Here is a 27,700-nt window from a genome sequence, read left to right on the forward strand (position 1 = left end):
ATAGCCCCTTCTAAAGAGCTCTACACAGTGCTTTGCCTAACACCACTCTGCCTAATGGTAGGACTAGTCCTGTTTACAGGCGCTCCCCCTTCTACCCAGACTAGAGCCTACTGGTTTCATCAGGATCTCTCAGACATCTATGCAGTATTTCTACAGGGGGGAAGCAGGGAGGTCCACTTCTTCCATTCCATCATGCCTAAACCTGGGTCCAGCTGTAAGCCTTTTTGTGTTGTGGCCTGAATGACATACAGTATTTCAAAGGGGAGAAGCCCAGGTTTACTGCTATAATTTTGCATCACTTCTACAGTTGAGTCAGTCTTTTGTAGAATTTAAGTTCTGCTTTGCATATTTGATTAGGGATAACCAATAAATGTTTTGAGGAACATTTAAACAAATGACATGAAAATCAAAACTGTTCTGTATCGTCCAAGGCCACTGATGATATTGGTGGAACAAAATGAAGTTGTTCCACCCTCTCTCTTTCTTTCTCTCTCTCTCTCTCTCTCTCTCTCTCTCTCTCTCTCTCTCGCAACAATGAAAGTGACAATGGAACAAAAAAGATTGTTTTGGCTCAGCACCAATTGTGTACTTTAAATGCAGAAGACTTGAAAAGAACAGTTGCTCCTGCTGTTTCTACCTGGTTGTTTGCCATTATGTCTGCCAGTTATCTGAGTTTAAATCGACATCTAGCTTCCCTAGGGAGGCAGCCCAGGGGAACAGGGAAAATATGCCTTTAGAATGCTATTATTCCTGTTCATTATAAAGGGCTAGAAAGGAGGATATACATGAATGCCATGTCTGTATTTAGACTGCCTTGGAAGTCATTGAAATTATAGTATGTTCAGGAAAATACAGCTAAGGGGGGAAAATATCACTGCTTAAACAGTGATCTTTTTTCTCTCAGCTAGAGGCCAGTAGATCACTATATATCCAGCATTAGAGTAATTAGTATCATACTTGGTGAAATGAAAGGAATTTTGTCTCCCCCCCCTAAGCTGTTGCAGTTTATGGTTTGGTGGCAAGGGGATTTTTTATGACCTCCTCTGAAACATGCTTCTTGAACATGTTTATATTCTGCCTTTCCTTCAGCAAGACAAAAGTTAACCAAGCTATCTTCATCTTTTCCTCTATAGCCCCGTAACAACTTTTTGAGGGGCATCAAGCTGAAAGAAAGTGAGGGGCAACTTTTTGAGGGGCATCAAGCTGAAGACTGTGACTACACAGTGATCCACTTTGAAATCGCACCTGGGAAATCAGATTTCCCTAGACAAATTCCCTTTGGAATTTGAGTCAGGAGAGAGAGAGAAAGAAATTGGCCTTGTTTATGGCTTATATACTGTAGCCGTCCATATTTGCAGGAGGCGTGCTATTACAGAGCTACCTTAACAGGCTGCAAATAAGGATTTCCTTGTCCTTGACTAACATTCCTTCTAATTTTCAGCCCTGCTAGGCTTGGCTCTGCCCCACACATGTGCAATTCCATCCCCCCTCCCACATGTGGATTCTGTAGTGACTAGAACCAAAGGGGCTGAAAACAATCACTGTTGGTGCACAGAGGAGGATGAAGGCTGTGCGGAGGGAGGCAGAGTTGTATGCAGAGGTGCACACCTTAGAGGGAAACTTGTCCCTGACCCATGTCTGGTCAGCTGAAGAAAATGGACACCTACCAGCTAGTCTTGTAAACAAGTGTTGAATACTTTTTCCTCCCCCCTCTCTCAATCTCCCTCCCTCTCTCTGTTGTCTATACAAATGTGAAGGGGGGAGAGAGACGGGACTCCCGGAAGATTCACATTGACTTGTGTATCATGTAATTAATGGGGAATAATACGAATCTGACCATCTCAGTCAAGACAAGACAGGACAAAACCTTTATTGGAATAAAGAGAATAGACATAACCAAACTGGTTCTTCGTAGTGGTCTCTGTGAATGCACACAAATGGGTTATCCTGCGCTTGCGCAGGAACTTCTGGAAGATTCTAGAGCTTAAGAAAAAAGAGTCAATTAGCTCACCCCCGTGAGGTATATAAGCCCCGCCTCCTCCATCTTCCTTTCAGTTTCTCTTTTTCCACCGTTCCTGTAGGATGTAGGAAGAGCAGAGCTATCGACCATTAAGTACTTAGCTAGCTAGCTATCTTTTTTCTCTTTTTTATTATTTACTTTATCTTACTTTTAACGGTTATTCGACAGAACTTGCTGATTTTGAGTTACTTCTTCTGTTCTATTGTGTTTCCCCCCCCCATCAACAATTCCCCTTTTTCTCTTCTGTTTATGGCCCCTCAGGGCTTCAAGCAGTGTGTCGTCTGTTCCCAAAAAATCCCTTAATCAGACGGACACGATAAATGTTTTGTCTTGGAGAATCACACCAAGATCAGTCTTGCCCTTCTTGCAAAGGTTTTTCAAAGCAAGCAATTAAGCTGAGGCACCAAAGACTTCGAGCTTTCCTTTACGAAAAGACTCTGTCTCCAGACATGGAAAGCGCCTCCCTCACAGCACTGTCCCTGCCGCGTGCTGAGGCTTCTAAACAGGACTCTTCGGCAGACCAACCGCTGCTTACCATCTCTGTACCGGTTAAGGATAATGACGCTTCCAAACCGCCAAAAGCCAAACCACCTTCTCGCCCTGCAAAAAAGAAGACTACCGATAAGCCTAAGAGGTTGAAGAAACTGGCTAAGTTGCCTGTTGTACCTCCTCCCGCTCCTTCGATATTGCTCGAGGAATCTTCAAGGGAAGCAACTGGACTCTCTGATGCAGAGGAGCACATTCCTTTAGACCAGACGGCTCAGGAACATATGTGCATGCTACCAAACTCGGGCCGATTTGAGGCTGAGCCAGACGCCGGATGGGCCGTTGCCCATTCAAGCCCTCGATACTCAGGGCAGGCTGATACCGAGTCTCCATCTGAACAGGAGTCTGATCATGAAACTCCTAGAAAGTGTACCGCGAAGTGCAAAAATATCACTCCGTACCAGCCTCGGGATGGAGCCGATGAGTACCGTCCGCGAGGACTACCTCAGTTTGGCCACTCTTTTTATGCTCCGTTCCAACCGTGTCCGTACCCAGGCTATGCTTACCAGTCGGAGCCTCAGGCAAAAGTACCGTGGCACCATACCGTGGCTCCCTCTATCCCATGTCAGCCACATACTCAACAGGACTTTTCTACACCTCAAGCACCATCTCGCAAGAGGCAATTTCCTACGGTACCTACAGCACTTCCCAAGCGTGCTAAGTACAGTGGCGGACACCCTTTGGTTTGAGCCACGACACTCTACTCTGGTCCTGATGCCCACAATACCATGCCCTTCTCCCAGTCCACCCAATCGGATGTGGAAATGGCACCAGAAGACACAGTACCGAGGCGTACTCCTTCGATTGCCTCGCAGTCGTCTAATCCATCTACGGTGTCCACCGACTCTGACGCCCCTGACACTGCTGCCCAAGGCTCGTCATCTTAGCCCTCAGAGGACTTCTCATCTTATGCACAGCTTATCATGTGGATGGCGAAAACCCTGCATCTCGATGCACAAATCCTTCAACAAGAACGGGACCTTGTCTTCCATGATATGGAGCAGGATAAAACCTCTCCTCCTAACCTCAGTCTCATTCCTGCTGTTTGAGATGGTAAAATCTTCTTGGGACAAACTTCCTACATTGGTACAGGTGCCATGCAAGCTTGAGCATCATGATAAGACTCATGGTTCGGATTCTGACTTTCTGGCCAAGCATCCTTCACCCAATTCCATTGTGGTCGAAACTACTCAGTACAAATCCCATGCCAGATCATCAGTTACACCTGTTGACAAAGACGGGGAAAAAAATCAGACACCTTTGAAAAGAAGCTGTATTCGTTCGCCGCAATGCTGATTAAAATTGCTAACTACCAGGCCGCCATGGGCGCCTATCAGAAGCACTTGTGGGACAGGATAGTTCCAGTACTGCAATCACTACCTGACCCCGCAAAGGCAGATGCCCTTAACGTTTATGAAGAGGCTAACACCCTTGCCAGGCAACAGCGATTTGCTGCAAAACACACAGCTGACATCGCTTCTAAATCCATGCTGACTGCCATTGCTGTTAGATGCCACGCTTGGCTTAGAACAGCCAATATCGTTGAAGACACCAAAACCAAGATGGAAGACCTTCCCTTCGATGCTGCGGGACTATTCAACTCTAAAACTGACGAGACTATGGACAATATCCATAAGATGAGAAAGACAGTGAAATCTTACGTACCATACCAGCCGTATAAGTACCATAAGTCTGCTTACAAAAAGCCTCAATACCAATCGTCTACTCAGTACCAGCCCTCTCGGTACAGTAAGCAACAGCAGGACCGCACTTACCAAGTTCAGCAGCCTCCTACGCCACTGTTCATTGCTTTCGTAGCCCTAAGCAGTCCTTTCGCAAGACTCAGCATAGGGGTAATCAATTCTCATGAATCTCCCTCCTATACAAGACTATTTCCATTCCTATGAGAATGGAAAAACATCACTACTGATAAGTGGGTCCTTAGTATCATTCAACATGGATATAGAATTTTTCCGCATCCCTCCACCAAATTCAGTCAGGCCTACTCCCTTTTCCAAGCCGCTGCATTTAGAAATCTCATCCCTGTTATCTAAAGAGGCCATAATCCAAATTCCATCTGATAGTACTGATGGGTTTTTCTCACACTACTTTGCAGTCCCCAAGAACGATGGGGATATAAGGCCCATCATGGACTTAAGAGACCTCAACCGATGCATATTTCACAAGAAATTCCGTATGCTCACCCTTGACTCCATTCTTCCCCTCTTGTCTCAGGGAAATTGGTTCGTCACCATCGATCTGCAGGATGCATATTTCCATATCTCCATCCACCCGTCTCACCAAAAATTCCTCCGGTTCCGGTTCCACCACGATACCTTCCAATTCACTGCCTTACCGTTCGGGCTCTCAACGGCCCCCAGGACATTCACAAAATGCATGGCAACAGTCATCGCGTACCTACGAACCCAAAGGATAAAAATCTTTCCTTACATCGACGACTGGCTTCTGGTGGCCTGATCCTATCACAAAGTGCTCTCGGCCACGAGATTCACCCTGTTCACCCTAAAGAAATTAGGACTAAAAATCAATGCAAAAAAATCCAATCTCATACCTTCTCAAGTAGTCTCCTACATAGGAGCAACCTTGGACTCTACTCGTACAAAGGCCTTTCTCCCACCACAACGAATTCGAAAGATCAAAGCAGCCGTGCGCAAGCTCAAACCGTGTGCCATGCTTACAGCGCACTACATCCAACATGTTCTAGGGCTGATGGTACCGTACGCCAGACTCGAACTCAGACCCCTACAGTCTTGGTTCATCACCCAGTTCGATTCCGTGACAGACCCACAGTCCAAGAGGCTGATAATTCCTCCTCAGGCCGCGTGGTGTCTCGCCTGGTGGTCCAGCTCCAACAACCTGTCACGGGGAAGACCGTTTCACTCCCCTCACCTGTCCATACAGGTCGTCACCGACGCCAGCCCCTCAGGCTGGGACGCGCACTGCCAGAACCTCCGTGCTCACGGTCTTTGGACCCCAACCCAAAATACCTTGCACATCAATCAGCTAGAACTGTTAGCCGTCATGAAGGCTTTTCAATCCTTCCTCCCTTGCATTCAAGGCCATGCAGTGCAACTGGTAACTGACAATACCACAGTGATGCACTACATCAACAGGCAAGGTGGAACACAATCAGCGCGTCTCCTCCAGCTGACCATCAAGTTTTGGAAATGGTGTCGCTCCCACTATGTTTTCCTGCAGGCGATCCACATCGCCTCCAAGGACAATTGTCTGGCGGACCACCTGAGCAGGCTCCCTACCAGGATGCACGAGTGGGCATTGAACCAGACAGTCTTTCACGATATCTGCACACGATGGGGACAGCCCACACTGGACCTTTTTGCATCCCATCGCAAAACCAAGTGTGTCCGATACTGTTCCAGGGTGGGCATGGGCACCGGCTCCCTGGGAGACGCCTTCCTCATACCATGGTCAGGGGAACTAACGTACCTGTTCCCTCCAATACCACTGCTTCTCAGGACTGTGACCAGGATAATGCGGTACGGTACAGATGCAATCCTCATCGCCCCTTGGTGGCCGAGGCAACCGTGGTTCGCTCACCTATCAGAAATAGCACAAGACGTTTACCATCTACCTCAGATACCATCCCTCCTGTCACAGAACAACGGGGCTCTCCTCCATCCCGATGTTTGGTCCCTTCGCCTGACGGCGTGGAGGATAACCCCCGCTTCCGTGAGGTGCTAGACCATGCACAAAAGCCCTCTACCGCGCGCTTATACGAGGGCAAATGGAAAGCATTTACCAAGTTTGCCCAATCTAAAGGCATGAGCATGGTACCAGCTTCTCTACGCACGGTACTTACCTTTTTGCTGCATCTCTTCAATATGGGACTTGCTCAGTCTACGCTTAAAGTTTACATTTCAGTGATTGTAGCACACCAGCCTCTTCGATCATACTCTGCGAGGCTTTTTTCTGACCCTACACTCAAAAGATTTTTAAAAGGTCTCCAAAACATACGACCACCCTCCCAAACCATTGCACCCCAATGGTCCCTTCCACTGGTCTTCGAGGCCATTACTAAACCTCCATTTGAACCAATGGCTATGTGCTCTGAAAAACTTCTCTCCTTGAAGACAGCTTTCCTAGTAGCCATTACTTCTGCCAGACGAGCAAGCGAGATTGCTGCCCTAAGGTCGGACCCTCCATACCTACAGATGCACCCAGATAAAGTTACCTTATACATGGACATTTCCTTCCTCCCAAAAGTGGTGTCAGAATTCCATGTCAATCAGCCCATTGTGCTCCCAACCTTTTTCCCGTCTCCAACTACACCGCTGGAGCGCAAACTTCATTCTCTTGATGTTAGAAGGGCCTTTGCCTTCTACCTACACCACACCAAGTCCATCCGACGCTCTCCGCGTCTCTTCTTATGTTACCACGGACCACGCAAAGGTGCTCCTGCTTCTTCTCAATCAGTATCATGGTGGATTGTTCAGCTCATTCACCTGGCTTACCAGCTAGCCAAGAAACCTCTTCCAGAGGGCTTAAAAGCACATTCCACCAGAGCAGCTTCCACCTCGACAGCCCTATTCAAAGGTGTCCAACTGCAAAACATTTGCAAGGCAGCCACCTGGGCTACCCCTCTGACATTTGCCAGACACTACCGACTGGACGTCAGAGCCAAAAATGATGCGGTGTTTGGACGGGCAATAACGTGACGACCCTCCTGCCGGTGAGTACAGCTTGCTATTCACCCATTTGTGTGCATTCACAGAGACCATTACGAAGAAAGTTAGGTTACTTACCTATAACTTTGGTTCTTCTAGTGGTACTCTGTGAATTCACACATCCATCCCTTCCTCCCCTCTATCTGTCACGGTACCATTCTATGATACCATGCTTATCTAACTTACAGTAATGGCAGATTAGGGAACTGAAAGGAAGATGAAGGAGGCAGGGCTTATATACCCCACGGGGGGGGGGGGAGCTAATTGACTCTTTTTTCTTAAGCTCTAGAATCTTCCGGACGTTCCTGCGCAGGCACAGGATAACCCATTTGTGTGAATTCACAGAGTAGCACTAAAAGAACCAAAGTTACAGGTAAGTCACCTAACTTTCATTAAGTGCCCCACACATACAAAATCCAGGAGGTAGGAAAGCAAAAGACCAAACCCTTCAAAGACATTTAATTGAAAGCAAGCCTTCACTTTCTCACAATTGAGCTGATGAAATCTGCAATTCTTTCCAGAATTCCAGACACCTCCACAGATAACATAAAATGGACTTTGTCCACATCAGAATTTCCCTCCAGTTTTAACAGGACCGGTGCCACAAATTTAGAGTGATCACTCTGGTGGAGTGGGAAGTGCAGACACAGTCCCTGAACATTTCCTGCATTATTTGTCAAAGTAATCACCACCTGAGTGGCACAGAGTTACCCAGGATGTTTCATGGCTCAGTGAGAACCTGATTTTGCTCTCCCTGGTTGCAGTCTTGTAATCAAACCACTCTACCACACTGACTATCATTAGATCAGAAAAGTGAGGCATATTATGTGTGCAAATGTGATTATTAGTTTGAGAATAATGGCACAAATTATTTTGCAAGATAATAGTCTGATAGTATGATACAAATATTCATTCTCTGTAGATTCCAGTCTACCATTGATCCTTAAGGACACTAAGAAAAATAGTTCAGTTTTGCTGTAGCCAGTTGCCAGGGAGAAAAGCTTCATTAAAGATAATAACCCTGTTATATTTTCAAGATGTTCTAGTTTATTGTTGGGGTGGGGAGGGGGAGTTTCCTCTGTGTGAAATTCTGGTAAATACCGGAAAGAGGACAGCTTAATTGCATCTCACAGCTATTGTTCAAAGATAAATTGTACATTTCAAAAATCTTTATGCCAGGGGATTAAACAGACTGAGTTACCCAGGGTTTTCTCATAATTTGAATGGAATCTGACTGTAACAGAAAAATGTTATTTTTCATAATACACTTTAATTTTTCCCTCAGCTATCCCTTGTCCCTCAGCCATAAATGAGAAAGATAAATAGAGTCCTAACAGAAATGCGCACTTTACAACACTTGAAGTATAACACCTACAGTATAGCCAAACATGGTGAATTTTCTCACACTGCTAGAACTATGCTGTTTAATATTAGATTAAGTACACTAGACTTCAGTAGTGCATCTAAGTTCATGTTCGAGTCCTATGGAAAGCAGGCTTTGTATAAAAGCTAATGCTAATTCTACATAGTCATGGTTTTTTTAAATGTGCTATCAAGTTGCATCAAACATACTGCAACCCTAATAGGGTTTTCAAGGTAAGTGAGATATTTAAGGAGTAATTTTATCATTGCCACCGTCCATGTGAGTTTCCATAGCTGAAGAGGGATTTGACTCTAGGTTTAATTGTTTAATTTTTTTTAGATATGGTATTTATATAGTGTTTTAAATATGTTTATATAGTTTTTCAAATCTGCTGTTTTATCTGCTGTGAGCTGCTTTGGGTCCTCAGGTGAACTGCTGTCTTCCTTATGTAGACAAGGGGCAGATGGATGAAGGGTGAAAGTGAACCACTGTTCCCCCACTAGAACACTTTCCCACCAAAATGACGCCCTCTGGTGTTTATGCTTCTAAATGCAACTCCTGCAACTCTCCCACAATGGTTGTCAATTATTTCTGCTGGTAGAGATGGATGGTACACTCTGTGGAGTGCCTTAGAGAACTGGGTCAATACAAACATGAGTTTCATCGGGGGAAATGCAAAGTGCTGCAGTCATGCAGATAATATCTGATGTACAAATATCGTCATCATCGTTTAGTCGTTTAGTCGTGTCCGACTCTTCATGACCCCATGGACCAGAGCACGGCAGGCCCTCCTATCTTCCACTGCCTCCCGGAGTTGTGTCAAATTCATAGTGGTAGCTTCAATGACATTGTCCAACCATCTCATCCTCTGTCGTCCCCTTCTCCTCTTGCCTTCACACTTTCCTAACATCAAGGTTTTTTCTAAGGAGTCTTCTCTTCTCATGAGATGGCCAAAGTATTGGAGCCTCAGCTTCAGGATCTGTCCTTCCAGTGAGCACTCAGGGTTGATTTCCTTTAGAATTGATAGGTTAGTTCTCCTTGCAGTCCAGGGGACTCTCAAGAGCTTTCTTTATGGTCCAGCTCTCACTTCCATACATCACTACAGGAAAAACCATAGCTTTGACTATGCGGACTTTCGTTAGCAAGGTGATGTCTCTGCTTTTTAGGGTGCTGTCAAGGTTTGTCATCGCTTTCCTCTCAAGAAGCAGGCATCTTTTAATTTTGTGGCTGCTGTCTCCATCTGCAGTTATCATGGAGCCCAAGAAAGTAAAATCTGTCACTGCCTCCATATCTTCCCCTTCTATTTGCCAGGAGGTGATGGGACCAGTGGCCATGATCTTAGTTTTTTTGATGTTGAGCTTCAGACCATTTTTTGTCCTCTCCTCTTTCTACAAGGTTCCTTAATTCCTCCTCACTTTCTGCCATCAGAGTGGTATCATCTGCATATCGGAGGTTGTTGATATTTCTTCCAGTCCAGCCTTCCACATGATGTATTCTGCATATAAGTTGAATAAGCAGGGGACAATATACAGCCTTGTCGTACTCCTTTCCCAATTTTGAACCAATCAGTTGTTCCATATCCAGTTCTAACTGTTGCTTCCTGTCCCACATATAGGTTTCTCAGGAGATAGATAAGGTGGTGAGGCACTCCCATTTCTTTAAGGACTTGCCATAGTTTGTTGTGGTCCACCGTCAAATGCTTTTGCATAGTCAATGAAGCAGAAGTAGATATTTTTCTGGAACTCTCTGGCTTTCTCTATAATCCAGCGCATGTTAGTTAGCAATTTGGTCTCTAGTTCCTCTGCCCCTTCGGAAACTAGCTTGTACCTCTGGGAGTTCTCGGTCCACACACACTTGAAGCTTACCTTGTAGGATTTTGAGCGTGTGAAATGAGTGCAATTGTACGGTAGTTGGAGCATTCTTTGGCACTGCCCTTCTTTGGGATTGGGATGTAGATTGATCTTTTCCAGTCTTCTGGCCACTGTTGAGTTTTCCAAACTTGCTGGCACCTTAACAGCATCATATCTTAAGATTTTAAATAGTTCAACTGGAATGCCATCACTTCCACTGGCCTTGTTTTTAACCAGGCTTTCTAAGGCCCACTTGACTTCACTCTCCAGGATGTCTGGCTCAAGATCTGCAACCACATTATCTGGGTTGTCTGGGATATCCAAATCTTTCTGGTATAATTCCTCTGTGTATTCTTGCCACCTCTTCTTGATGTCTTCTGCTTCTGTGAGATCTCTCCCATTTTTGTCCTTTATCATGTCCATCTTTGCACAAAATGTTCCTCTAATATCTCCAATTTTCCTGAACAGGTCTCTGGTTTTTCCTTTTCTATTATTTCCCTCTATTTTTTTAAATTGTTCATTTAAGAAGGCCCTCTTGTCTCTCCTTGCTATTCTTTGGAAGTCTGCATTCAGTTTTCTGTAACTTTCCCTATCTCCCTTGCATTTTGTTTCCCTTCTCCTCTCTGCTATTTCTAAGGCCTCGTTGGACAGCTACTTTGCTTTCTTGCATTTCCTTTTCTTTGGGATGGTTTCTGTTGTTGCCTCCTGGACAATGTTACGAGCCTCTATCCAAAGTTCTTCAAGCACTCTATCCACCAAATCTAGTTCCTTAAATCTGTTCTTCACTTCCACTGTGTATTCATAAGAGATGTGGGTTAGATTATACCTGACTAGCCCAGTGCTTTTTCCTACTCTCTTCAGTTTAAGCTTGAATTTTGCTATGAGAAGCTGATGATCAGAGCCACAATCAGCTCCAGGCCTTGTTTTTGATGACTGTATTGAGCTTCTCCATCTTTGGCTGCAGAGAATATAATCAATCTCATTTCGGTATTGCCCATCGGGTGATTTCCATGTGTAGAGTCACCTCTTGTGTTGTTGGAAAAGAGTGTTTGTGATGAACAGCTTGTTCTCTTCACAAAACTCTGTTAGCCTTTGCCCTGCTTAATTTTGAACTCCAAGGCCAAACTTCCCTGTTGTTCCTTTTCTCTCTTGACTCCCTACCTTAGCATTCCAATCCCCTAGAATGAGAAGAACATCTTTCTTTGGTGTCAGTTCTAGAAGGTGTTGTAAGTCTTCATAGAATTGGTCAATTTCAGTTTCCTCAGCATTGGTGGTTGGAGCATAAACTTGGATTACTGTGATGTTGGATTCGTATTAACATCATTTTTGAGATTATATCCCATTACAGCTTTTCCCACTCTTTTGTTGACTATGAGGGCTACTCCATTCCTTCTGCAGGATTCTTGCCCACAATAGTAAATATGATAATCATCTGAATTGAATTCGCCCATTCCTGTCCATTTTAGTTCACTGATGCCCAGGATGTCAATATTTATTCTTGCAATCTCCTGTTTGACCACATCCAGCTTACCAAGGTTCATAGATCTTACATTCCAGGTTCCTATGCAGTATTTTTCTTTGAAGCATCAGACTTTCCTTTCACTTCCAGGGACGTCCACAGCTGAGCACCCTTTCGGCTTTGGCCCAACCACTTCATTAGCTCTGGAGCTACTTGTACTTGTCCTCCGCTCTTCCTCAGTAACATGTTGGACGCCTTCTGATCTGAGGGTCCCATCTTCCAGCATCATATCTTTTAGCCTTTTGTTTCTGTTCATGGGGTTTTCTTGGCAAAGATACTGGAGTGGCATTGCCAGTTCCTACTCCAGGTGGATTGCGTTTAGTCAGAACTCTCCACTATGACCTCTCCGTCTTGAGTGGCCCTGCACAGCATAGCCCATAGCTTCCCTGAGTTACTCAAACCCCTTCGCCATGACAAGGCAGCAAATCCGTGAAGAAGGATAAAATCTGATGTACAAATATATGATGGGCAAAAGCTGGCTTGGAAGCAATAGATGTGAAAAGGATCTAGGGGTCTTCATTGATCACAACCTAAACATGAGCCATGAGCAAAAAATAAAAAGAGGCAAGGGGGAAATACTATACTAGGAATATCAACAGAAGTGGAAAATAATAGTACCACTCTATTCTCTTTTAGTCAAGCCTTACTTAGAATACTGTGCCTAATACTGGGCACCAGAGTTTAAGAAAGATGTTTAGAAGCTGGAATGTGTCCAGAGGAGAGCAACCAGGCTGGTAAGAGATTTAGAAACTAAGTTTTATGAGAAGAGATTTAGGAGGCCTGGAATGTTTAGCTTGGAGAAGAACAGGCGAGGGGATATGACAGCTATCTTCAAATATTTCAAGGCTGTCACATGAGAAATGGCTTGGTTTTGCAGTTCAAGAAGACAGGGCCAGAAATAATGGATTCAAGTTTCAAGAAAGCAAATTTTTTACTAAACATTATGAAGAACTTCCTAACAATGAGAGCCATTCAATGATGGACTGCCTGGGGAGGCAGGATGGGTGTGTAAACTCTCTTTCAGTTAAGATTTTTAAGTATAGGTTGAATGGCTACCTATGAGGAGTGCTTCAGCTGTGGATTTTCTGCACTGACAGAAAATCCCTTTAATCTTTACAGTACTATCATTCAATGAATTGTTTCTGGATTTGATCTCTACATGTAAATAAGCATGTCCAAAAGTTATGCAAACCTGTGCCTTCACTTGTCTTTTGGAGGACACATATCACGTTTCTTTTCCCCATGTTACATAAGCAGCCACTCTAGTATAATGCTCATGTATACTCTCATGTATACGGCTGGCATAGACCAAAAGGACGAAGTTATTTACCTGCATATTAGTTTATCCTATCTGAGTAAATACACCTTAAAGTTGACCTTGTTTATCATTTTGACATTTAAACTTAGTATTATTCATTGTTTAGAACTGTTGTTGGCTGGCATTTGAGAGAGATAGCAGTTCGTTCATTAGCAAATTTTAAGGAAAAATCATGTATCTCCAAGCTGCACACCCATGATAAAAATAATCCTGGCATTTTTAGAGTGTATTAAACAATAATTTTCTTCTTATGCTCTGGTCTGCTGACAGTACCCTAAAGCACAATTTAAAGATCTTTCCGTCTCATAAGAGAGTGGCAGACTGCTGGATAGCACAGAAATTTAGGCATCTGGAGTTCAGTTCCTCTCTGTGCCTCCTTGATCCAGAGGGTCCCTTCCAGTTATAAGAGTTTATTAAATGATTTTATTTTTTTTTCTGTCTTCTTCACTTCCACACAGAACCCTTTTAGATCTTCTTTTCACCTCCACTCATGGATTTAAGGATGAAGACATTTTATATAATATCTCCACGGGAGAAGCTTAGCAGCAAAAACCAACGACATGTGTTGACTGCCGATTAAAACTTAATGTGCTTTTTGACAAGTGAAATTTTGTTGTTTTCCATAACTGCATATTGGTATCATCTTATTTTCATGTATATCATTATATTTAGAAATCAAATGAATACATAAAATATTTCTTTAAAAATAATGTTAAAAGGTTGGCCAGGGGGGAATGTGCTATAATGCCAGTTCTAGAAATTTAAGAAATTGAATTGTTCAGATAGTTATAGATTGCCTGCATTATGACCATAAGTACATTTACTTAAAAGTAAGTATATATTAATTCAGTGGGACTCACTCACTATTAAGTGGACTTAAGTGTAGCCATTTATATTCCTGTGGAAACACAAATACTGCCCAGGAAGAATAAAACACCCGTCTGCTTGTTTGTCTGTTTTAAGCTATTTATCTTTTCCTTTCTTGGGTTATCTTTTCAGTAATGGCATCTCTTTATATTTCTATCATTGTTTCTCCATGTGCTTACGTCATGCCACCTTTGTCCTTTTGCAGCCTCCCCCCCCCTTCTCTTTTTTATTGTAACTGGATGTTTTTGGTCACTTTGCAGGTGTTCCAGGGAAATTTTGACAATGACACCCACAGAAAGAACGTCATTGATCCTCCTATCTATGCACGGTACCTGAGGATCCTCCCATGGTCATGGTATGGCCGGATCACTTTACGGTCAGAGCTTTTGGGATGTACAGAAGAGGACTGATAAGGATATTCATTTAACAGCACAACTCTTGATATTCCTTTTTAAAAAGAAATCTCCATAGGGAAAAGAAAAACTGTGCAAAACCTGTAGGAAGCTGGATGGGTTTTTCATGAAAAAGTGCTCACTTTCTGGAAGGCCACAGTCTTTTGTAAGGAGGTCTAAGCCTGCCCTTAAAATGGTCCAAATCTGATTTATTTATTTATTTTTATTGTCCTTCTAAATCTGTTTTAGTTTTATTTTTCAATCCTTTGGAATCTATTTTGCTGCACAATTGACCTTTCAAGTTGGCTTCTGAGTTTTTCACACTGGTTAAAATGTGGTTCAGGATTTTAAAAGAAAGCAGCAGCATTTTTGCAAGGCAGACGAAAGTGGTATGAGGGAGTTCGTTTGAGACTTGAAAAAGACCAGATGTATCCATTGTTTCTGAAACCACACTATCGTCTTACTTGCAAAAATAGTAATACTGCAGCTTTAGCAATAAGTTTTTCTCGGGGATGACTGCATTTGATTGATTCCCTTGTGCCTATTGAGCATTGTCAACATTAATGATATTTTTTGAAAGCATCTCTGTGGTCTGCAGTCCTCCTGATGTTACAAACTGCCTTTTGTAATTTCCTTTACAAACACAGGCAAATCCACACACCCAGGATTTTATTTCCATTAATTATGCTTTCCATTAAGCTTGCTGAGGATGTCTTTTTCTTTACTCACACTAACTGCTGATGTTGATTTTCAATAAATCAACTTGGGTTTGGGGGTGGGGGTGGGGATCTGCTATCAGTAAGAAATCTGATGATTTTGTCAATGAAATCAGCTTGTGGTTTTCTTCCTAAAGGATACTGAAAGACCGATGACCATATTCAAGACTTCAGTAACTTGAGCAGGGTGGCAGGCACATAGCTATGCTGTAAAAATAACGTACCTGCTGTCTTCTGTTTTCTTACTTATGAAGCTGCCAAGAATATGGCTTCTTTGAGAAGCCTCCCTTGGCTCAGTGGGTGAGAGTGACTGTGAGGTCCAGGGTGGCATGCCAGAACATACAGACAATGCAATCTTGGTCTGAAGCATAACTCCGCTACTACACTGTCCTGCAACAGCTCTTCAGACTAATGGGAACAAGTGATGTGAAGCTTGGGGCTGGATGGTTCATATGCCATTATCTCTACAAAGTGCTTTGGGCACCCAAGGTGAAGAGGACCATTCCTGCTGGATCCACAAATGGTGATGTTGTAAAACTACAGAGGGAGGAATGGGTTCAGACATGGGTCAGTCTTCAAAAAAACAGAGACAAGAGAAAAAGGCTGAATGTATGTTGTGATTTTTTCAGAAGGCAGGAGGCAGCAAAGAATCTAGTATCAAATGCAGAGTTCTGCTTCAGAAGAAGATTGACTCATTCCCGTATAAGCACATTCCTAGCTCTGTGATCAAATGTGTTACCCACTGACATCCATGGCTAGGAGGAGGGTTTCAGTGTTCTCTAAAGCAAAGGCAGAGGGTTTGGATTGGCAAGGTTGTTGGATGTTAATTGCTTGTCAAAGATGAAGTACACACGAGGCTTAGCCAGCAGGGGTATGCCCATGGCAAGAAGATAAGCCACACATAGTACTAGGTGGCAGCTAAACTGCGCAGCATACATTCCACCTTCTTATATTCTAGTGCAACTTGGATTCCATAGAGGCAAAGCTTTCTCTCACTGTGGAAGAGATGGAATTATTGGGGGTGGGAGTGGGGGATGGAAGGGCGTCATGATTTCCAACTGGGTAAAACATTGTCATTTATCACTTAGAGCTGGCTTATAAATTGCAGCACACCTCTTCTAGGAAGCATATATTCTTGAGGGAGGTGCTTATTGCTTTACAGAAACTTCTTAAGATGATAATTTGCCATAAAGCCACATCTCCACCATATTGACCAGGTTATGTCAGCAGATCTTGCATCTGAAGGTGCAAAAAAGTTGATGTTCAGTTGAATGGACTGAAGATGCAATGCATACCAATCAGTATTGGAGAGCCACATATGCCGTTATTCTTATGCATACAGTTACTTTTTCCCAGGGCAACATGAGTCCGTGCCCATCCATAATAGTAGAAGACGCTGTTATCCCTGGAAGAACTGCCCAGGGTGGCTGGCAAAGCACCATGGAAATCCCCATTTCTCCTTCTGCCTAGCCATAGCTGCAGCAAATGTGTGTGAAAACACAGTTGTGGCTTAATACAGGGTTGGGGGGGTTGTTAGACTGCAGTTACTTTTGGCCAGCAGAACCAATGGTGAAAGCATCTGGAGGGCAATGGCTGCCCACCCCAATTTAACAAATGGCTTTTTCTTATGTGATGTTCCTGCTGGTGCAGAGGATCCTGACAGATGATGATCATAGCTGATCCTGCAAAGCACTTTCATTTTAACACAATACTTATATGCTGTCTGTTTCCTTCATAATTCTTAGATATCATCTCATAACCTCAAAGGTCCAACAAAGTTTTTTATTTTAATTTCATAATATGCTCTCTCTCTCTCTCTCTCTCTGTATGTGTGTGTGTGTTTGTGTGTGATTAATACATCCTGGTAAGCATTCTTATGAGATATGTATACTGTATATGTAAGCATAGAAGCTATGACCATGATGAACAGCTAATCATCCTATAGTCCAAATTTCCCCCATGCTCAAGAAAGGATTATGCAATCTGTATCTAATCTCTGTCCTCTGTGTAATGATAGTGACATCTGATCTGCACCAAAAAATTCGGGACATGAATTTACAGCCATCAAGGGAACCGCTCTTGAAAGCATATCCCAAAAAAATTGGAATCAGTAAGAAGTGTCTGTCTACATAATGAACACTCAGTTCAGAGAGTGTGTTTGTTCACATGTCTATTTTTGTAAGGCTTAGACAAGGATATTCAGAGATCTCTGTTTGAGAACCTATTCAAAGCAAATTGCATATGTGTAAGGAATGTTCTGTGCAACACTGTTAAGTTAATGATTTTGTTTTGTTTTTAGTTGGATCTGTGCTGCATTACAAAATCCACTAGACTGTTACTGTCTTGTCTGTAACTGTGTTAACATTTCTTAAAAGTGTTATCTATGGAGTGATCTTCAATTGTAGTGAACAATTTTAAAGAGAAAGTCAATCGTAATTGCATTTAAAGTTGCAAAAGGCTGATGGAATGAGGTTGATCACCAAAAGTAGCATTAAAAGACACACACTGTTCATATTCTGCACTATAGGCTCTTATGAAGATGTTGCCATTCACAGCCTACTTGCTCCACTGCAATTCTGTAGGCCTGCTCTAGAGCAATGATCCCCAACCTTGGGCCTCCAGATGTTCTTAGACTACAACTCCCAGAAGCCTTCACCACCACCTCTGCTGGCCAGGATTTCTGGGAGTTGAAGTCCAAGAACATCTGGAGGCCCAAGGTTGGGGATCATTGCTCTAGAGTATTAAAAAGGCTGCATTGTTGCTTGTACCTGAGTGACTTTAGACTGTCATGGGACTTCATTCTTTTCTCTTACTTTATGGGCCATGTTTATGCACTTGTAGTCATCTCATCTGGTGGTACAGTGTGTAGCAAACAAAATCCATTTGGCCTTTATGTAGACAGCAGACACAGACCTCACATCAACAGTCTGCATGTGACCCACCCTGAACAGTTGATTAAGGCCATCAAAGCAGCACCCATTTTTGATGCTGCAGGCCTGCCCGTCTATTGAGCAAGGGAATGTGTGTACACACAGTACTCTATAGAACACATTGGTCCAATTAAGAAAGCACACAGACTACCTTAGATCAATCTGGGTAATAACCACCGACTCTTAATCTGCTGAATGACACACTGAAATAAATGGTGTGGAAGTTAAAGCCTTCTCTAGACAAAACAAGATTTCTGCAGCTAAGAGACTGCAGGCCTTGATGTGATGACTCCATCCTGAATTACTTTTGCTACAGCTCACAGCCACTGAATGGACAGTGAACAGATAGAGCACGTTGAGCTGCCAGCCACTACTTTCTTGTAAAACAGTTCTGTATTTGTTAGTACATTTTCCTTTTTTTAAAAAAAAAAACATTTAAATGAAGCTTTTTTGAACTTGCAGTAAACTCAAGTGTATTATAGTTTAGAATCCATAAAAATAGGATCACATTGAGGAAATAGTTATTTCTGTTCATTATGCTTCTAACTTGAAATAGCTGCATTTCTTATTTTCCTCTGTTCACCTTTACCAGTTAATTCATATGAGCCTGAAAGCTTTGTTTACTTTTAAAACTATACGTTGGGACGTTTAGTGACATGTTGCTTCTGTTAAGTGTTGTAATTGTAAAGAAATGCCTCTGACATTTTTAAAAAACTGATTATAGACCCTGTACACTGGGAAGTTCCCATTCAGCTGAAAGAGACTGGGAGGTGAAAGACAGGACCACCCTCCTACTTCATTTCAGGTCAAACTGGATGGGAAGTCCATCTTGGCATTGCAATTAATATGTACATTCCTTCACATTTCTGATGGGGAAAGAGTGGGTAGCCTCAGGGATGAAGGTTTGAATGAGGTTTTTAATTTCAACAAAAATTACATTTCAGAATGTACTATTTGAATTTTTTTAAAAAAATTCAATTGGCTTAGTGGGTCTTTCCTTCTAAATTTAAATAGCTGCTTACAAGAAATCATTTCTGTCTGAGGATCAGAACAGGCTGACCACCCCAAGACTGTTTGCTTAACTACATAACAAAAACACACACATCAGTTACATTCAGACAATTAACGTCATAGCAAGTTTTACTGTCAGAATCAAACTAGACATTAAGAGGAAGTTGTATTTTTCCGTCTGAAATGTCATTTCCTCTAAGATACATGCAGTGGCAATCAGACTTGCTGGTTTAGCATGTGTTTACCTCATAGCCAGTAATCTCACAAAACATGATAAATGCAAGATACTGGGGTGAGGGGGGGATCACATGCTGTGCCATGCAGATATTTTTTGTCACTTGAGGGAGCGCCTAATCTAAAAACATGCTCAATGTCTGGTTTTTAGTGAAGCTGACAAAGGAGTAACTTCCCGGTGTATTTTGCATATATTGACAGACAAACAATTTATTTTGATTCATTTTATCTCTATATGAAGTCTTGGTACTGCAGGATGCACTGTCTGCTACAAATGAGTTTACACATGACCAAGCAGTGAATATGACATATATGAAACATCACTGATGAAACAGCATAGACAGAGGTTTCAGATTATCTCACCACTTTAAACTTACACTTTTCAATGTAGGAAGTTTGCACGTTCTATTGTGATTCATCAAATCCTAAGTTATTGTGTACTAAAACACTGTATGATGTACATGTTTAAGTCAGCCATAAGTCTATATAATGTGTCTTGTTAAAAAGAACTGAACGATATAGCACACACACGTTAAGCAAACTCCTTAAGTCAAAGTGGTGCTAAGTCAGGAGTCAGTACCCCAAATTAAACAGTTGGTGACTCGTAACAATAGGCTCTAGTCCTAAAATATTAGAGATAAATTCACAAATTATCCTAGCTTCTTACACAGGGTGTATGCATGCTTCTTACACAGGGTGAAGGAAGTCAAGAACAACTATGGGCACACTGCCTGCTCCTGTAGCCTATAGAACGGTCATGGCAACATGTGCATCTTTGAACACAAGTTTACTTTGGAGTAATTCATGGAGGGAGACAGAAAGGATCACATCCATTGCTTCCTCGTAATCTTTATGCAGATCTGAACACATGAGTTCCCTACATGTAATGGGGAAACAAACCATGTACAGGGTTCCCAGTTACATGGAAGGAATTTGCATCAGTAAAACCTGATGCATATTCAAACCTATGGGTAAGTGTATGGAGGTTGGGAGTGAAGACAACAAGTGCAGTCCCCATTATCCCCTTCCAAGTGTGCACTCAGTATCTAAATGGGCAATATAAAACATCATATGGGTTGGGTGGAGATGAGTGTGCAACCTTTTCTACAGCACCACCTGCACTGTAGTGCATCCATGCCAGGGTCGTGTGTGAACTTGCCCCAAATCAAGGAGAAAACTTCAGCTCGCTTAGTTAGGATAATGAGCAAATTCAACTCTAAAGTTTAACACATAATTTCATTTGCAATCTGCATGTTGGTTCCTTTAGAGATGCATCCTTCAAACCTGTTGTGCTTGAATAATATGTGGATTCAAAATTAGACAACCTGAACAATGTGATCATTAAACTCAATAGGAAAATGTTATGAAATTGTCCATATTTTTTTGTATTTATCCTAAAAGTGAAACCAAGTTGGAGAAGGGTGGGATTCCCCTTTATTTACCCCCAAAAAATTATTAGTTACTTCTAGGCATATTTCATCTTTCTATAGCTCCCTAATTTGCTACTTTTATAGCCTGGAAAGTAAAGCATAATGCACAAGGCTTAGGATGTTCTATTAAGGGCTTCTCATGAAAAAAAAATACACCCCAATTCTGATTTTTAGGTTGACTTTCTCTTTTGGAATGAACGCATACAAATTAATGTGAGTTTTGAAGACTAAGAATACTAAGGAGTATATCTGTGCTATACCACAAAATAAGAAATGTAATATTCAAAGTTGGCTTCAGATGTGTCAGTAAGTACAGAAATATCTCAAACATAATGACCTTTGCAACTTTGGCGACCTATGTAAAGTTCCAATGTTTTTGTATATACTTAAATTATGTAGAATGATGTTAAAACAGTACGACCTCGTCTAGTCTTCAAACTTAACAATAAAACTTTTGAAAAACTAAGGTGTTCTTGAAGTTCTTTAAATGATACCCTAGATATCTAAGGAGGAGGGAGGTGTACTGGCTCAGATAAACTGGCTCAAATAAACGATCTTGTGTAAAAATGTTTTGTTTTGTTGCAGTTACAGTGTTTTTAAGAAGACACTGCAAACAGCAACTAGCAAATGAAGCTACAGCCAAAAAAGACAACCATATGAACAGTGGGATGACAACAAGTAATAAAAATTGTCTCACAAATGTAAAAGGTATGAGGACAACACGCATGAAGATATGTGTAAGAAGAGTAGAGACAAAAACAAGAGCAAAAATATTGTGGTACCATGAAAACTAACAGATATGTTTCAAGGATTACAATCCATCTCATGTAACAGCTTTAGTAGACCAGAAGGATGCAGTTTTCACTCTGGTCCAGGGTGTGGAGGCTGCCTCAGTAATTCATGACAAAGTAGCAGTAGATCCTCCTAGTGGTTTTATGCCAGGAAGGTGCCCAGACTTCAAGTGCCAATCCATGGTTACCTGGTAGGCAGGGTGCATGGAATCAGGACACTGAATGAGGGATTCGTTCCTCATGCTATACCAATGCTATTATCTGCTGTATCCAATGACACTGCTGACTATTTCATCCACTCTAATTCTGTTGTGTTGGTAGAATTCTTCTCTGATGAGGAGGCCAGTAGGTCACCTGTCCCTACAAAACAGCTCTTTCATTTAAAAATATATGGTGCATTAGTAATGGCATGAAAGGTATTATGGGGAGGGGTTGAGCTTTTCTGTAAGCTATCTCCATGCATTTTAAGTTGTTGACCAGATGATGAAGTCTTTTGACAAGGTGAAGTCTTGTGGGGATGGGCATTTATCTATGCCATCAGACTGGCTCAGATAAACAATACAAGATCTTCAGAATTCATCCAAAACAAGCAATCCAAAGCTATTTCTCAATTAATCCAAGGTGAGCATAGAACATGTCCTCATCTCTACCACTGATACATTTGTGAAGCTGAGTTGATAGTGCTTTGTGCTGTACTAGTTGCTGGTGGATGTGCAGATTGTGTTTGGGTGTGCACGTGCACGCACACACACACACACACACACACACACACACACACACACACACATCCACTATTTCAAATTCAGCCACACAGTATATACTTTCCTGACCTCATAAATTAACTTTGCAAAGGCTGTAATAAAATCTATGGTGACACACAAATATCAGAGCTCTGTAAAAACAGCTGCTTCCACCACCAGTATAAAACAGGCAGGAGTAGCCAGAAGTATAAGCCTGGAACCAGGAAGTTTGTTGTTTCTTTTTTTCAGTCTTGAAAGTTGATACAATACCATGGTCATCAGAGGTTGCACATCACGGAATAGGTCAGTAGCTGTACTCCGTTAACTTCACATAACTGGATAAAGAACACCAGGAACTCAAAAAAAGGGAGGAAGGCCACTAGACATTTTTATAACAAAAGCAGAGAGGGAAAAAACCCAAAAGAACAAGATCTTGTTAAATATTTCTGATGCAATGATATATATTGGCTAGGCCAATTTGGAGAAGCTCAAATTTCAGTTAGAAAAAAAAAATGATGATTCCTTTTTTCTTAGTTCACCCTTTCCTTGTTTTGAGGCTGCATAAGGAATCCATGGAATTCCAATTATTGTTGAATTCAGATGCCCATCCCCGTCAGACCAATGGTGAAGAATGATGGAAACTGAGTTCCAACCACATCTGTACAGCTGTAGGTTTCCTGTCCATTCTCTGAATTGAGGTATCCAAAACAGATAGAAGTGGGGGAGTAATTTAAGATCACCATGGATGTGCCATACGTGGGGCAAAAGTACCTTCCTCCTGTTTGCAAAATTTAAATCATGTGAAACAAAGAAGCAAATGAGCTCATTCTTTCTCTGAAGAATTCTAGGAGTTGCAGTCCAACAAAGCAACCCTTCCAAACTCTGAGACTGGCTGATTACAGCTGTGCTATTCCAACACAGTCTGGTGGTTAGAGTACTGGATTCAGACTCAAGAGACTGGGGTTCAAATGTCCACTCAGCCATAAGACACTCCCTTGCAGACCAGCCTACCTCACAGGTTTGTTGTGAAGTAAAGTGCAGGCAATGGCAACAACTGTGTATGGTGCCTTAAGTTCAGGAAGTAAGAGGAAAGGGAATATACTGTATAAACATCATAATTGTGAACTTGTTTGGAAGGGCAGCTATGGAGACCACAGCCCCAGAGCAAGGAATGAGAAGAATGGAAAAACAAGCCTTGCCAATCACATTTATCAACTGAGCCCACGTCATGAAAATATAACTGTTTCAGCAGCATATACCAGAATTACCTAGTGTAGTCAGTCAGTAAGACATTAGACATGAACACCTCTCGGGCAAACATCTCCATATTTATCATCTAAAAGCAATTAGAAGCTAAGCAGCCTCTAATATTACCTAGGAATAGCTGGTTGAATCTCTTGAGCTATTCTCTTGTTTGCTAGTAATTTGGCCATCATAAATTACTAGTCTATCAAGATTATTATCAGGTCAGAAATAGTTAAGAAAGAGGTGGTGTCTACACATCAATCAGAAGGAGGTCCAGTCACTTTAGCAAATCAGAAAGAATCCCATGAAAAGACAAGAGATGGCCATATTTTTTGAGTGCCTTGAACTCTCTCTATGAAGCAGCACTAACTGTCCTTTCAGTTGACTTCACTAAAGGCCAGAATTCTTCCTGATATCTAAGCTAGTTGAATCAGTCTCCAGAGTCCAGAATTTAGCTAGAGAATTCTGTTAATTTTTCCTTAATTCCTAATTCTGGTTTAAGATCTTATTAGCCTGTCATTTTTGGAATCGCTGATCCAAATTTCTCTAACATGAGATGGATTGGCTCAACAAAGGAAGCCACAGCCTTACATTTGGAGGACTTAACTAGGGTTCTTAATTATAGGACCTTTCAGAAGTCATTAATTTATAGGGCTGGAAGCAACTTGACAGCATACATTAGAGAGATACTCATAGTATTTTTCTTATTGTGGGTTTCACATTGCTTGCTGTGGGGTGCTCTTCTAAGTCAGTGCACTGTATAGCTGATTAGATTTAAACTGTGTGGATAATGGGGCATTTGCACACTTCTGGAAGTCCCATGCTCACTGAATAGAGGGTGACAACTAATCCATCTTCCACACCATCGTTCCATTACAAAAAGAAAGCCAGGCATTAACAAAAAGGAGGAGATGGAGGACATGGGACACCAAGAGAAGGACGGTCTTCACAAAAAAGGGAGACTTTTTTTGCACTTAAGTTGCATGTCTTAATTTAAAGTACCATTTGCAAATGTCTTCCCAATTAAGATAATTATTGTAATTTAAGTAGAAATATACTGCTGCTCACCATACTGCATAAGATTGTGACTATGTAACCACCTTGGGATGCAATGTGGAGATAAAGATGGGATATAAATCAAATAAATAAATAAGGCTTAGTGTTTAATAATTCTTTGCAATGACCTGCATCTTACCACAAGTGAAAATATTTGAAAAGAAAATAAACAGAGGTTACTGTCGTTTTGTGTTGCTGTTTTTAAATAGCTACGTAGCTGTGTTGTTTCCCCATACTAAGTAGGGGATCGTTCCCGGCAGAAGGCCAAGAAAAGGAGACCAGTGTGATACAACACCATTTTATTTTGAACCACGGCATACAAGAAAAGCATGCTGGTGGCTATTGCTCTAAGACTAACATGTAACAATCAGTTATTTCAGATAAATAATCTGAACAGTGCTTTCAGAATGTCTACTCCTCGGACAGACTTTTAGAGATGGTGCAGTTTGTTTACTGCCCACTCAGAGGCAGTGCCTGGAAGAAGTGGGGCAGGGAAGCTGGGGCACTGGCTTTGTGTGGGTACCTGCTGGATCGTCGTCTGGTCGTTTAGTCATGCCCGACTCTTCGTGACCCCATGGACCAGAGCACCTGCTGGATGGGGGGGACCAAACCACAGATCAGCTGTGTGGCCAGTAAATAAAGTGTGCTGGGCTGCCGAACCAGTGGTTTGGGCCCATCTCTACAGACCTCACATCTAAGGTTCTTTGGCACTCCATGCCATGTTCTTCCTGCCATGCATCCGTATTTAAATCAATACGTGTGATTTGCCTCTTTTATTACAAAATGACATTTCCCCCCCTCAAAAAAAAATAACATACCATTTTACTTGGTGGGAAAAATGAGAGAGGGCTAACAAGGTATATTTACGAATCAAAGCCTCTACTTTCCTTGCTCAGCCAGGGACACATATTGGGGGCAGGAGAGGGTTGCCACTTATCACAAAAGAGGAGAATGTGTGTCACCAAGAAGCAGGACAGCTTTTCAAGGAGAGGACTACTCTTCCTAGAGGAGGATGTATTCCCCCCCCCATTTCCTCACAGAGGAGTAAGGTACACTGTCAAACAATTGGGTTCCACTTGGGCAATTCTCTGCTAGCTCTCATTTTAGGAAGCACCTTAGAGTAATAATGTCCAAGATGTCACCTTCCTAGCTATAACTGGAAAAATGTTTGAAAAATGGGGCCTATATGTGGCTCAGCACCATATAGTGATAGCTGTCCCTATAATTTCTTGTGGGATTTCAGGACTTGACTAGGGGAATATTTGGGGAGGGCTACTTCTTGAATTCAGGTGTCCCATTTGACCCTTCTGGCATTTTGATGATAATCTCTTAGCAATTAACTTCCCATAACTGGAATCAATTATGCCAGTGCCTGGGAAATGCCTTAACATGCCATCTGGGCCTAGAGAATATTCTTAAGATCTAATTTGTGTTGCTAAGAGTAAGTAGCTTTCACATTGTTGGTTAACAAAATGGGCTGTCACCTGGCAATTATATGTAAACCATTCTGAGAGCTTCAGAGAAATACTGAAGAAGAATAAAGAAATAGATTTTTAAAAATCAATCAGTCAATACAATCTGAATGGGAGGAGAAAGAGATATGTAGATGATGCAGCTAAAATAAAGAGCTTAACTGATCTCTTTTTCATCTGGCTGCACTTGTTTTCAGAATATAACTACTCTCATTCAAGTCCATTATTAATAGCAGAATTTAAGAACAAGAGAGAAACTCCTGGCAGTAGAATCTTCCTGTGGAAAGAAGTAGGTGCAGTTCCTATTATGGATGCTAGGAAATGGAAATGTATACTGCTCCCATTATGGACAAAATTGCTCATGTAATTTGAAGGGGCAGCAGAAGGCCCGTTATTGGAACAGATCTTGTTTATGTGCATAGCAGAATACTGCTGTCTGAAAAATCTTCTTCCTATACAGTATTTAAACAAGTCTTTGTTTTGTTTTGTTTTCTTCTGCAAGGGACTTCCTTTCTCTGCTGAAGGTTATTTTGTGTTCACAGGATTTAAGTAGATCGCAGACTATAAAAGAGGTAACTGACTTCTCCATTTACACATCCCATCATGAAATGACAAATCTACCTATGCTGAAGTCAAGTACCTAGAGCATCAATTGGCATGAATGCATTCTGTCAGAACAATAAATACCCACTAGCTTTTTATAAATGTGCTAACTGATCTACCAGCAAACATATATCTGCATTCACTTTGGAGGTCAGCCTATCCATCACTACTAAGTGGTTTTTCAGCTATTTCTAATAGGTTCAGAGAAAAGGTGCGGGGGGGCAATCTTAACTTCTGGATTAAAAACTAATGTTTTCCTAACTTCTCTCTGTAGAATAGTTTAATGGCATTATATATTATCTCCAGGTATCAATAGAAACAACTGGCCTGTCACGGAAGATGAGGCATCACATTTCTTCCATTCAGAGATTTGACGGAACTGTAACAACAAGAATGCTATTAAAATGTAAAGTATTTGGGTGTGTATTGAAACAGTACATGGGAGCAATATAAGTAGAAGATGTGGCTTCATTGCAGAAGCATTTTTCCCAAACTGAGAATCAAGCCCACCATCAAAGGTCCATAACAGTGTGAGGATATTTCCCCCTCCATTTTCTATATCCCTTCCAAAGGGATTTCATTTGTACTCTGCTATTCATTCATTCATTCATTCATTCATTCATTCATTCATTCATTCATTCATTCATTCATTCATTCATTCATTCATTCATTCATTTGATTTGTATGCTGCCCATCTGGCTACCAAGGCCACTATGGGTAGTTTAAAAAATTCTACACATCATAAACAACAATGCAGAAAAAATAATCAAATGTCAAAATGAAAAACAAAAATACAACAACAGCAACAAGTAAAATAATCAAAGTCATCAGCCATGACATGTTCTCTTTCACTTGATAATCTGATGGGTGACATTTCAAAAACCCTCCAGC

At 41.8% G+C, this 27,700-nt stretch overlaps 1 protein-coding gene across 2 annotated transcripts in view; it reads left to right on the plus strand.

Annotated features, from left to right (window-relative positions):
- The window catches only part of EDIL3 (EGF like and discoidin domains 3), a 314,619-nt gene extending 297,360 nt beyond the window's left edge, over positions 1-17,259 (plus strand). For both annotated transcript variants that reach the window (XM_072992583.2, XM_078386383.1), the window contains one exon: positions 14,450-17,259. In XM_072992583.2, coding sequence (XP_072848684.1) covers positions 14,450-14,599 — 150 coding nt within the window. In that variant the 3' untranslated portion in view covers positions 14,600-17,259. The remainder of the gene's footprint in view (positions 1-14,449) is intronic.
- The last annotated feature ends 10,441 nt before the right edge of the window (positions 17,260-27,700 follow it).

This window comes from Pogona vitticeps, chromosome 2, assembly GCF_051106095.1.
Source record: "Pogona vitticeps strain Pit_001003342236 chromosome 2, PviZW2.1, whole genome shotgun sequence".
NCBI lineage: Eukaryota > Metazoa > Chordata > Lepidosauria > Squamata > Agamidae > Pogona > Pogona vitticeps.